The sequence below is a fragment of the Oryza glaberrima genome, chromosome 4 (assembly GCF_000147395.1).
Source record: "Oryza glaberrima chromosome 4, OglaRS2, whole genome shotgun sequence".
In the NCBI taxonomy this organism is placed as follows: domain Eukaryota; kingdom Viridiplantae; phylum Streptophyta; class Magnoliopsida; order Poales; family Poaceae; genus Oryza; species Oryza glaberrima.
The window spans coordinates 28675465-28688545 of NC_068329.1; the positions used below are offsets into that span (position 1 = coordinate 28675465).

Below are 13081 nucleotides of genomic sequence, written 5' to 3' on the forward strand. Positions count from 1 at the left end.
TTTCGTTTGTGTTGTGTTTTCGTCGCTATTTCTTTTTCTTTTCTTTTTTTTATTTTGCCTTTTTAGAGGAAAAAAAGTGTTATTACACGTCATTTATTATTACTCATTTGGACGTAAAAAAATCGAAGAGTTAAGAGAAAAAAATAAGATTAGCCCCAGAAAACCCTTAAGATCGTGTATTAGAGAACTCGATTGAGAAATATGGTATATACTTTCACGTTATACTAGAGAGATGGTAACAAAGTGGCCTCGAAAAGAATCTAATATGATGTAGGAATCTAGTAATATTCCATTTCAAAATCGTACTATTCCTCCAATAGTAAACGTACACGTCACTAAACGAACACCACGTAGGAAAGGATAGTGGATAAGAAATATGTTGTTTTTGTTATATATAGAAAAGTGTTAGAGTCGTCTTCCATTAAGCATTGCCCAGTAGTGTTGGAGAAATTTGTCGCTACTCGTGGCGTAACAACCTACGTGGAGTATTTCATTACATAACGGATATAAATAAATGTCTTCCTAATTGGAGTTATCTAACCGCTACAAAAACATATAAATACACCTCTCCGCCTGAAACAAAAGGTAATTCGTATGTTAAGTTTTTTACATGAATGTAACAGTAGATAGACTTGCATTCTGAACAATTATATCTCACCATAATCGAGCCAAGATTTTAGACTTTTAGTAGAGAGTGACAACCCCATCTTTCAGTTTATACTTACGCTTATAAGCCGGAATTTAATTTTAAAAACATTTTTGTTAGTCAATTTTGTGATTTTTAATCATGCCTTATTTTTATAGCATTTGCCTTTAAATCGCTAAGATACATATATAAAAGTTATACCGATAAATTATTACTCCCTCCGTTTCAAAATGTTTGATGCCGTTGACTTTTTAGTACGTGTTTGACCATTCGTTTTATTCAAAAAATTTAAGTAATTATTTATTCTTTTCATATCATTTGATTCATCGTTAAATAAAATTTCATGTACACATATAGTTTTACATACACAAATTTTTTTGAATAAGACGAACGGTCAAACATATGCTAAAAAATCAACGGTGTCAAACATTTTGAAACGGAGGGAGTATTTGGTTACTAATAAGCGGTATGAATATCATAAGTACAAGCCAAATGATAACTTCGTAAAAGAACTTAATGAAGATGGAAGGGTTAACGTAGAAATGTGCAGCCACACCTTGAACCTGGAGACTCACGCGTCATAGGGAGTGATAGATGCCGCTAAACGAGCACCCAAGTGGGACCCTGTCAGAGTGAACACATACCGGTTTGTCGTAGGCTCATCAAGCCAATTAGGACGTCCTCTAATGCTGTAGAGATGAGACATGATAAGCGATTGGAGATTTGAGGAGAATAGACTTAAAATAGGTAGCAATAAAGAGGGAGACGTAGAATATAGAGGGTTTGATACTTAATTGAATTTGGCAATTGTTTAGTTTTTGTTTCAATCGGGTTTAGCCCCCTTGTATTCATAGTAGGGATGGACTTGCTTTCTAGGATCTTTCCATGTCCGATAAGACTTAGAAATCAATTAGGACTCGAGAAATCTCAGTCTAAAATAAGGAAGCACGAGAAATAATTAAATTGGACTCAAACTCTGTATTGAAGGTCTGACCGCCCGGATGCATATTCATCATGCTATTAATACTCCTAAAATTTCCATCTAAACGAAACATATTTCTGAAATTATCCGGATGACATTATCACATCGCTAGAAGTAGATCTGAAGAACCCGGTCACATACTCAGTTACTCACATTCAGGCACTCAGGGCACAAACGGCTACGGGCCGTGTTGCTGTTATTCCTAATTTTAACGTCACTCTTTTCTCACTAACTTTTTTATTTTGAGTTGCATGAAAGAAGTAAAAATAACTTGTGACATTCAATCTTCAGGCTTTCACCATTCAGGTCGAATTATGTTAGCGAAACATCTGTTCAACTCCACAGAAGCAAGCAACAATGACAACAGAGTTCTGTCTAATTGCTTGAAATCATAAAGCTCCTACAAATCCACACGTACTGAACGTGTGGAGCCCTTTTTTCTTAACTCCCTAATGCAAGTTCGATTCCGAGAACATGACGAAAACCAAGCACAGCTCAGCGCATGGTAAGTTGGTAACTATAGCCGCATGAAGATATTCACTTCTTCCTCTTCTTTGGGGGCTGAAGTGAGTCTTCATCATCATCTTCCTCATCATCCTCATTGTCCTGATCTTCCTCTTCCTCATCTACTCCATCATCATCTTCACCACCATCATCGTCGTCGTCCTCATCCTCATTGTCATCATCATCGTCATCGTCATCGTCACCTCCACCACCCTCCTGGCCTTCAGGCTCTTCCTCATCCTCCTCACCATTTTCCTCAGGCTCACCTCTTTTCTTGTTGTTATCGATGCCTTTTGGATTATCATATCCCTCACCTTCTGAAACGTCCTCTTCGCCTTCCCCAAAGTCACCATCCTCGTCCCCGTCATCATCACCACCATCTTCATCCCCGGCATCAGTGGGAGCAGCATCATCACTCTTCTTCCCACCCATCTTGAAGTCAGGCATATCAAATACAGGACCCTGTACAATGGATCAAGCAAACATAAATTAGTGGTGGTGAACTGGTCACAACATCCAGGACAAAGCCAAAAAGCTGAAAAAGGTATAATCCTAGGATAAAATGGAGCCCTTTTCTTTTCCATGATCAACTGTTGGGTAATCACACACCTTCAAATACCCAAAGTCCCAAATATACCAGATTTCTACATCTACTCAGCAGATATTCTACATACTACATCACACGCTTATTAGTTCAATTCTTACCAGGTTTCTCTAGGATCTGATTCCGAAAACTAGAAAGATCAAATGTGACAGCTCCTGATGTACCTGTCCAGTAATTCAAGGATAAAAGAACTACCCTGCTTCAGACCGTGTTACTCTAGCCTTGTGCTGTTCTTATTACTACACACTCAGAGCTGCCTTGGCGCAGGCAAGGAAAACCATGTACTCCTAGTGATACAGTATCATCCAACATGGCTGGAGAAACACAGACAGCAGATAACCGGCTCTCAGCAACGAAGGCCCCACTTTTCATGTAGCTCAACAGTTGTATTGCTGCCCCTTCCATTGTAGTTCAACAGTGTGTCTACCACCATGCCCTTGGGGGCAGAAGCAAGAAGAGTGAAAGGACCACATGTCATCGATTGGGACACAATTTTTTTCAGGTTAGCAAGTCGGCCTTGACTCAGAGAGTTTTGTCCCAGGTCGTCCCACCCCAACCAACTAGCCGTATTTGCAGTTTAGTCCTCTGTTTATATGGCCTTTATACGTATATACAAGATAGAAGGCCAACTACTTGGACAGTGATATGTAAAGCGACCTAACCAAGATACTAGTACAATAGTACAGGCATATACAGCTAAAACGACACACTTGGAGAAAAAAAAGTACAACCATATACACCGACGCAAGCAGGTGAGACGACACCCTTCGCGCTCAAGTCTTTCCCAAGCTTAAAAAAAAAAGTTATGTGAAAAAAAAAACTAGATGCGTACCATCCATCGCTAGACTAACCAAATCACCTACTAATCATGCTGCTTACTCCATCCGTCCCAATATATTAAAACCTAGTCCAGGATGGGTCCGGAGTGAGTACAAGTTAAGCAACTCAAATCACACTTACTTTTGTTCACCAGATTTTTTTTTACAAAGAAATATCTAAAGAGGGGAATATTCGCTCTATGTCCTTGAGAAGAAGCGAATATTCGGGCTGGAATGGTAAGCAAGAAACAAAGGGGCGCTTTTTTACACTATGCCCCCCCGGGCCCACCTCCACGGAACTCAAATCCCGAGCTGAAAACCGCACCCTAAAACCCACCCCACGAATCCGCACCCGGCAAGTCCTTCAAAACCAAAAGAGACAATATCTCACCCAAAAAAAAATAAAAAAATCTCGCTCAACGGTGCAGAGCAGCGTCGAGCTAGTACTAGTACTTTTTTTTTCTTTTTGCCTATAGTAAACAAACGAGCACACAGAATGACAAAGGAAAAAAAAACTAATCACAAATGAGTAGTAAAACGACAAGGAAGAGATCATCAGTACGGAGCTGTGGGCTTTGAGCTGGACAGATTTACTCACCTCGGTGGCTACGGCGGCGGCGAGCAGATTCGCGGCGGCGACGTCGTCGCCGGCGGCGAGCAGGGCTCCTCCTCCGGGAGCTTCAGCTTCGGGTGTCAGGGACGCCATCTGGACGGCTGCAAAGGTGAACACGTGGACAGGCACGAGAAAGGGAGACCGTCAGTTTGGGTTTATTACCGTTGGAAGCAGCAGCAGCAAGGAAACCTTAAAACCTTCGTCAGAACAGTTTTTTTTTTCTTTTCCTTTTTTTCCTTCCCAAGGTCAAGCAAAAAAAGCGCTCGCCTCCGATATTTCATGAAACTAATTTTAGCAAAGATCCACTCTCGGGACGAACAACTACAACTGTCAGAGATAACAGAAAGGTCGGAACTCAAGGCATACTGACGAGACAAACGAACAACTACCTGTCACTCTGTCAGGTAACAGCAGGATAAAAAAAAAACAGAACGAGAAGAAGAGAGTTATCCCAGTTCTCACAAGAGAAGAAAAGTTTTCAGAGTTTTTCAGGCATATGAACTCTGAACACGACATACGTATGGTAAAGTGTGTTAAGAGAGACAACGGGCATGATTAACTGATTGTGCTTACCGGCAAGAACAAAGAACAAGGAGGTAATCCTCCCAGATGTGCAGGAGTAAGGAGGTTTCAAGAGAGGGAGAGAGGGGGAGGAGAAGGGGGTACCTGTGTTGAGGAAGCTGAGAAAGGCTAGGAACCACAGATCTGAAGGCTTCTTCAAGGAGGAGCAGAGCACACAACTAGGCGAACTCCATGAGAGGAGAGGTGAGGTGCAGAGGAGGAAGGGAGGAGCAGAGAAAGGAGAAGACTTTTCACACTCTAGAGAGAGAGAGAGGAGGATAGAGAGGCGGGCAGCGCGGGCAGGACGGGCAGGGCAGGTGGTGGGCGCAGGATAGACCGGGCCGCGCCGCGGTGTGGTGATCGGTGAGGCTAGTGATGGGTGGAGGTGTGGAGCCGTGGAGGGCAAATGCGTACATTTACTACTAGTGCCTTTGCATGCTTCCCAGGATTAAATGGAGACTGAGACTTCGGAGGTGCTGGTGTACTCGACAGTCTCGCCTACTACAAAATCCCCCCCAAATAATATCTACTCCATCCTCAATATCTGTTTGTAATATTAAAAAAGGAGATCTGGTGAGTGAGGGAAAAAAAATAAAGGACTAATATCAAATAGAAATTTATGAATCCATCAACAGGGTACAGCAAACTGTTTTGGATGAAAATGATCACGGTTACCGTGAAAACTGTACGGTTACCTTAAGGACGTGTTAACCGCTTAGTTTTACAAAACCTGCTACTGAATCAGTTGACTACCCTTCACTGGACACACCCAAAGCAAAGCAAATCTCCTGCGCCTGTCAGCATAATCCCTCTACACGTAAGAGTAGAGACTTCCGTTAATACTAATAGCAGTACTACGTTTGCCCACGACACGTACTACGTTTGCCCACGACACGTACATACTCGAGGGAAAATTCAATGCGAAAAACATTGAATACTAGCAGCCTTTTCTCAGCCTTTTCTCCTGAGATGAAACATACTCTCTACAGTATCTCTACAGTAGCAGCTGAGACACAGGACCGTTAAGCTTTCACCGAGGAAAAGCAGAGTAAAGAGTACTTGCAAAAGAAAAATAATCTGAAAAATCTATGTAACGTCATTGTGGGCACCCACCTGTTTTCTCAGGAGCACCACCAGTTCCAGTATCAACTCTCAAGCTGTGACAAAACTGAAGTCTCATCTTCGCCCGCTCCGCTCGTTCAGACTTCAGAGTTAGACGATTGCAGTTAGCCGAGGAAACCACCAAAATATACGCATCGCTCACCAATGGAACTTGAAAAGAAAACAAATAAGAGAGGAGGGTTGGATATAATTGACAAAGGGGAGGAAACAAGGTTCACTGGTGACATAAGGTGAACAGCAAGAAAGAAAATAAAAGTGCAGATTAGCATCAAGAAGAAAGCTTCAATCAGAGAGTATGAGACTACTTGCATTTCTTCAATCAGAGAGTATGAGGCTACTTGCATGCTGGATGCTTGGACAAAAAGGAGGGCAAATTAGTGGAGCAACTGAGAATAGGATTCTTTGTTCTACCAGGCTAAGAACTTTCAGCAGCAGTTGATAAACGTTCAAGTCCGGAACATTTTATGCTTAAGAGAGTCCCTACCTCTCTAGTTTTGTCTGGTCCTTCAATAGAAGGCGCATCGAGCCCATACCACTGCATGTTTAATATGTTACGGCATATACAGCTCCTTCGCCTGTCATCACCCGAGTTACAGCAGCTTTCAGAGCATTAATATGCTGTGCATGGTAAGTGACAAACAAATTCCCCATGATCACCACAAAAAATAATTCGCATGAACGCTCTAGAAAAGGTGCCTCGTCCAATTGGAGTCTTTTAGTGAAAAGGTGCTTCAATAAGCAGAACAGCAGCTTAAAAACCAAACATATAGTGACAAAATCAGACGGTGTAGAAACTCGTCTGGCCCCAAAAGGTGATTAAGTTCACTAGCCATTTTTGCAGCGCAAACGAATTAATAAAGAATCCAAACCTCCCACATAGCTACTATACCCAAATCCACTAATATTACAAGTGTGAGAATTGTGTGGAAAAAGGTTAAAGAACTGCTAAATTGCATCCAAGAAAAAGTTTCATAATCACGGACCCCTATGAATTAACAGTTTCCAGATTCCACAATGCAGTCTTTATACTGAAATGGTCCCATGGAAAATATGAAAAGTTCGCTTAAGAACTCAAATTAGCAAGACATCACGTTCAAAGATAAGAATGCAAACGCAGTGATATGATAAAGAGAACTGGAGATAGAACATGATGGCAAATAGACACAAGACTGTAATAATCATAGTGACTGCCAGATATAAAGCAATATACCCATTGGATACATGAAGTATGTAATCATCATCAAATAATAACTGGTCGTCTCTGCTGCCAGTATACACAACTAGAAGAAACAAAAAAAAATCCATTTCAAGAAAGATGATACTAAGGAAATCCAACAATATAAACAACAATTCAGCAGTAATGATTATATTGTAAAGATTTTTACCACCACATATGAAAGATTATGTTCATTTGTAACAAGAATGATGCCTATAATTGACTAATCGAGTTCTCACAACAAAAATTTAGTTGTACCAGACAAAACGTGAAAGTCGATCAATTAGATGGAGATTTCTTCCATGACATGGAAAATAACAGGGAAATGATATGTAGCAAACTTACGGAGACCTCAATAGTCTCTGTAACTTCATCATGCGCAAATTCTAGCTAGTGACAATAACTTCAGGACATTTAGCAATGTAAAGCCATTTGGTGTGCTTGATCTACTGTTGTAAGCCTTGAAACTAGATGGTTTTGTGACAAATTTGGAAAGGGGGGCAACTTTGAAAATCAGATCTACATCTGATGGATGGGCATAGTTGTTGCGACTCTATAGACAATAGGATAAGAACTCTAAAGCAAAGGTTTCAACTGCCGTACTTAATGATTGCGCTTATGGTGCATATAAGAAATAGAACACATATGGTTATGGGCTGTATGAATGTTTTGAATGCTATCCTTCCTCAGCACAAAGCAAAGATCACTGTCAGCAGACCATAACCTTCTGCTAAAACAGCTCATATTTAGAGGGACCACATTCTGACAGCAAGCACAAGCTAAAAAGTCCGCATGAGTTTATGACAGGATGAACATTACCTACACCCTAGTATGCACTTTTCAATCAGCACATCGCACTAGAAAGAGTCAAGCCTATGCAGTGTCCACAGGGCGCCAGTACCATTACTATGCTTGAATCCTATAGAAATGTTCTAGATACTTACTTTATCAGAAAAACAAAAGCACATTCCAAAATCTCCAATGGAGATGCAGTGTTTGCTGATGAGGCATTATCCACTAATTTATACTCTTTCAAGAGATTATAAACGCAAAGTGAACTTTCACCTATTTCCCATGGCTAGTTGGCTACAGGAGATCACTATGCAGATTTAGAAATAAAGCTCAATGGCAATCAAGGTCTTAAGGTCATAGCAGCTGAACTCAGCCTCAAACCAGAAATTTCCAAGGTGAACGCAAAAGCTATGAATATCACATTCTTCCAAATCCCACTGCAAGTGCAAAAAAGAAAAAGCCTTCAAGTGCCCAGAAACCATTTGACATAATCAATAAGACCGGATAACATCCCAACAAGTCAAAATACAGATATTTCAGTACATTAAACCCCATTACAGAAACCATAACGTACATGATGAAGTTGCAAGGACAAAGCTACATAGTAGGCAATAAAAACAACATAAATTCTTCAAGAAAGCGCCTTCTGTAAATACTGCCACAAAGTTGCCTGATTCAAAAGCCATCTGATTGTAAAAGCCAACAGCAGGAACCCTTTCGCAATACTTTGGCACCAACATAGATTCAAAATCCATCCGAATGCAAAACCACACGAACGAATCACGACCAGCAGATGCCAAACTAAGATATAGAGAAACAATCAGAAATTTTTAGCCCAAATCACCAAGTTGCGAATAATATTTGGAGGATAAGCTAACTCAAATCATTAGTGGTAAATGAGGACTTGAAGCGATTAAGCAGGATGTGAATTGTTATACCTAGTGATTTCAAAATCCACCCTGAAAACCAGCACCCCCAATTTGCGTTCCGGGCACTTGGCCCTGCCCAGCAGCAGCAGCCTGATAACCAGCAGCACTGGCGGCAGCAGCCGCAGCAGTACCCGCTTGTGAAGCTGCTTGGCCAACCTGAAACCCAGCAGAAGTCTGGAACCCAGGCGGACCCTGAAAACCAGGAGGAGCTTGAACACCCGCTGCATTTGGAAAAGCGGCAGCACCTGCTGCAAAGCCCTGTGTCCCAAAACCCTGAGCTCCAAAACCTGGAATACCAGCAGCGTGCACCTGCTGGCCCCCAGCACCCAATGCAGCAGCAGCAAAAGCAGGGTTCAGCGTTGCGAGCATAGCTGGGTTTTGCATAGCTGCTGCCATCATGGCAAGCATTGCAGCATTGGGTTGTGCAAACGCCTGCTGCTGTGCACCCAATCCCAACATAGCCGCTTGCTGCGCATAACCCAAGTCAGGAACGGCAGTAGCACCATAAGCTGATGCATCATACGGTGTAATTGCAGCAGTAGCAGGAGAAGTCATCTGTGCAGCTGCAGCAGCAGCTGCTGCCGAGGCAGCGGTACCACTAGGGTTAGAATTTGCATTCATCCCAGGTGTGTTCTTGGTCCTGCCATCTATAGCCTTCTGCACATTGAGCATTTTGCCATCGAAGTTCCTTGTTGGCTCCTCCAGCGCACGGCGGGCGCTCTCCACTGACTTGTAGACGAACAGCGCAAACCCCTTAGGCTTGCCAGTGGTCTTGTCAAATCCCAATGGCCCCTCCTCAATCTCACCAAATTGCGAGAAGTACTCATACAGGCGGTCAACATCGACATCAGCATGCACGTTACCAACAAAGATTTTGCGTTGCATGTTGTCAGGTTGTGAAGACGACGCAGAACCAGCGTTATTGGCCGCACCGGAGTTGGCGTTGGTGTTGGAGCTAGGGTTCTGGGACTGGGAGGTCGGAGGGGCAGGACCCGAGGCAGCGAGATGGCAGAAAGCAAGGCGGCCGCCGATTTGGAGCTGGGGGCGGCGGAGGGCGCGGAGCGCGGAGCGGCGGGAGCGGAAGAGGACGAAGCCGTAGCCCTTAGATCTGCCAGATTGCTTGTCGGAGATGACACGGCAGTCCTCGAGCTCGCCGAAGCGGGAGAACGCGGAGCGGAGGTCGTCGGCTCCGGCGCCCCAGCCGAGGCCGTGGACGAAGAGCTTCCTGCTCGCGGGGTCGGCCTCCGCCGCGCGCCGCACGGCCGCCATCGTCGCGGGGGTAGTCTCCGCGGCCGTGCGGAGCAGCGCCACCAGCTGCTCCCGCGACAGGGGCTCGAGCAGCTTCGCGATGTCCTCCTCATCGTCGTCCCCTCCGGCGCCGTCCTCCCCCTCGGCGCCGCCCTCTGCGCTCGGCTCCGGGGGGTCGTCGGTGATGGGGAAGTAGATGGTCCCCCGGGGCTTGAGCTCCGAGGAGGGCGTCTCCTGGTGGTGGTTGGTGCCGGCGCCGGCCTCCGACGCGGCTACCGGGGACTCCGCCGGATCCGCCTTTCGCTTCTTCGGAGCCATGGGTGAGCGAGCTAGGGTTTTAGGTGAGACCAAATGGGGATTTGCGGTTGCGGACACGGGAGAGGGAGAGAGAGAGAGAGAGACTCGAGCCGGAGGCGAGGAGATGTGGCTGAATTAATAGTAGGGCTGGATTAGCGGCGGCGCGTGGTCCATGAGAAACTGGGCCGTTTTGCAACTGAAGGCCCATGGATAAAAAGCAATGCTGGGCTTGTTGATTGGTGACGGCCTGCATATTCTGCTAGCCCAACAGCCCACAATTCCACGATGTTTCTGGCTCTCTTCATATCTGCTTTGCGGGTTGGATTGAGATCAATTTTTACCATACCAGAATGTTGGCAACTTCATTAGTATAAAGTAATGTTTGATTTGGTACTAACTTTTACCCACGCTAGTTTAAATTCTATACTATCAAATCTGGTAGTGCCAAAACTCGTTAAAATTTTGGTACTACCAAAGTTTTGGGACGTAACTACACAGCTAGCTACCACTCTATCTATAAGAGACACCATTCACCTATACTTCAAATACAATTTTCTCTTAAAATACTCATCCGATCTACGATCCGATTACACCGTTGTGTTCGTAACAATTAAATCTTTACAACAAGATCTCACATCATTATATTTTGATAAAAGAAATCACAAATTACTTTTATATTATGTCTAAATTACTTTTAGATTTCACTAAGTTACTTCTTAGATATATAAAATTAAATTCAGTAAAGTCAAAAAGTAATTTACATATATTATAGAAGTAACTTAGAACAAAACAAAAGTAACTTTGGCATGTCATTTGAAGTAAATCCGTTGTAGAGATAAAAACATGACTCTATCTAGAAATTAAATTAATCAGCACAAATTATAGAATTAACTAAAAACAATAATAAAAGTAATCCCCTCAGAGCATTATGAATGTATAGGAAGTATTTTAATCAAATCTAAAAGTAATTTATATATATGATAATTTGTTCAATGAAAAAAGACATTAATTAAAGTTACTTTCTTTTTGTTATAAGTTACTTCTATAATATATGTAAATTACTTTTAGGCTTTACTAAATTTACTTTTATATGTCTAAGAAGTAAATCAGTGAAATCTAAAAGTAATTTAGACATATCATAAAAGTAATTTGTGATTTTTCATCAAAATATAATCATGTGAGATCTTGTCGTAAAGATTTAATTATTACGAACACAACGGTGTAATTGAATTGTAAGTCGGATGAGTAATTTGAGAGAAAATTTTATTTGAAGCATAGATGATAGGAATATTTCTCCTACTTACTTAATGGATTAGTACTATAGTAAAGTAAGATTATTCCAGCTAACACATATCTGGATTCTGGATAGGCGTCGCTAGTTATGACTAAATCGAGAGTGCTCTCGAATTAGATTTTGCGAAAGTTTTGGTAGGGCAAAATATGATACCAAATCAAGCAGACACTAACGTAGTTGAGTTAGTAGTATAAGAATGGAGTCAGGAGATATATGGTCATATAAATTTAGTGTTGAAGACTCAGAATTCAGTTATCAGAAATGCAGACAATATATGGCCTGTCAGAAATTCAGAACATCCCAGTCGGCCAGTCTATAGCGGTCTATATGCCTTTTCTGTTTGTCTTAGTTCTCATAGTTACTTTCACTTTACTGAATTTTTAAAAAAGGTGAAAGGTATCTAACCTGCAAGTGTAAAATAATACAAAGCTAAGCTTATACCAAACTTCAGCTAAGCACCTGGTCAAAGCACCTCTAAGACACAAGAGAATAATGTGCATCCCTGCATAGTCAAAAGCACAGAGAATCTACTCGTGGACTGCGTTGGTCGTCAGCCACAGCTACAGCCAGCCTAAAGGGCTTGAACAATTGAAGGCCAGCCATGGTGACGCACATAGTGTTCCTCTCCACAAGTTGAGGTTCTCTTCTCTGTCCCAGCTTCTGAAAACAGCGCCTACTTCCTCTACCTTGCCTTGTGCTTGTCCAAATAAAGATTAAAGAACAAGTGAGGCTGAGATGACATTGACTGCTCCATTTGTTGCATAGGTTATCCAAATTATTGTCTTGGCACCTCATATTTTTTTAGGGCATTATTGTCTTAGCTGTTGAGTGGAAATGTGGAACAAAAAGCTCTCTCATACTTGGAGGAAGGTTGCCCCCACCAATTCACACTTTGTTGGACATAGAACCTCCCTCTTCTGTCATCCTTTCTTTCTTTCTTTTTTTCTTTTATCCTTCAGAATATATGTTATCTTTCATGATTCCTCGACGTATCGACCACGAAGAACCATGTAAATTTAGAGAGGAAAAATGGGACTGAACAAACCGATAGACAGTCTTTTATTCAGACAAAAGGTTGAACTTGTGAGAAAAAAATGTTTAACACGAAAGTTTGCTAATATAAGAAGACTTGGTACAACTAATTTATCTCAAGCCACTAGCTGGCTAGCTGCTGCTATCCCGATAATTGTTGGCACAGCCCATATTGATATGTCAGTGTCAAGACCATTTTGTATGTATAACCAAAGGTATGGCTATTAACCTGGATTGATCATACTGGACCTTGCATATTGTCAGTGTCATCCATAAATATTTTGTAGGCATACCTAACTGATTTCAACATCCAAGAGGTTCATGCACCATATTGGATTCTCTTAATCTTTTTATTTAAATAACCTGAAAATTTCTTAACTAATTGATAACCTTGTCTATTCAAGAGAGGCTCCAGCACAGTTC

General features: G+C 42.3%; 1 protein-coding gene across 4 annotated transcripts; it reads right to left on the reverse strand.

The window, feature by feature from the left end:
• Window positions 1-1899: 1899 nt before the first annotated feature.
• On the reverse strand, window positions 1900-10439 carry LOC127771834 (UBP1-associated protein 2B-like). Of its 4 annotated transcripts, XM_052297779.1 has the most exons (5): window positions 8797-9161; window positions 6335-6425; window positions 5842-5932; window positions 4153-4268; window positions 1900-2594 (listed from the first exon to the last, which is right to left on the reverse strand). In XM_052297779.1, exons 1-5 carry the CDS (start codon window positions 9012-9014, stop codon window positions 2166-2168), a joined length of 945 nt encoding a protein of 314 aa, XP_052153739.1. In that variant the 5' UTR covers window positions 9015-9161; the 3' UTR covers window positions 1900-2165. The 4 variants fall into 4 exon arrangements, 3 of the variants coding, with proteins under 3 accessions (XP_052153739.1, XP_052153738.1, XP_052153737.1); XR_008017215.1 differs by lacking the exons at window positions 1900-2594; window positions 4153-4268; window positions 6335-6425 and adding an exon at window positions 5342-5539 and having other exon boundaries at window positions 5842-6000; window positions 8797-10439; XM_052297778.1 differs by lacking the exons at window positions 1900-2594; window positions 4153-4268; window positions 5842-5932 and having other exon boundaries at window positions 6019-6425; window positions 8797-10439.
• Between the last annotated feature and the right edge of the window lie 2642 nt (window positions 10440-13081).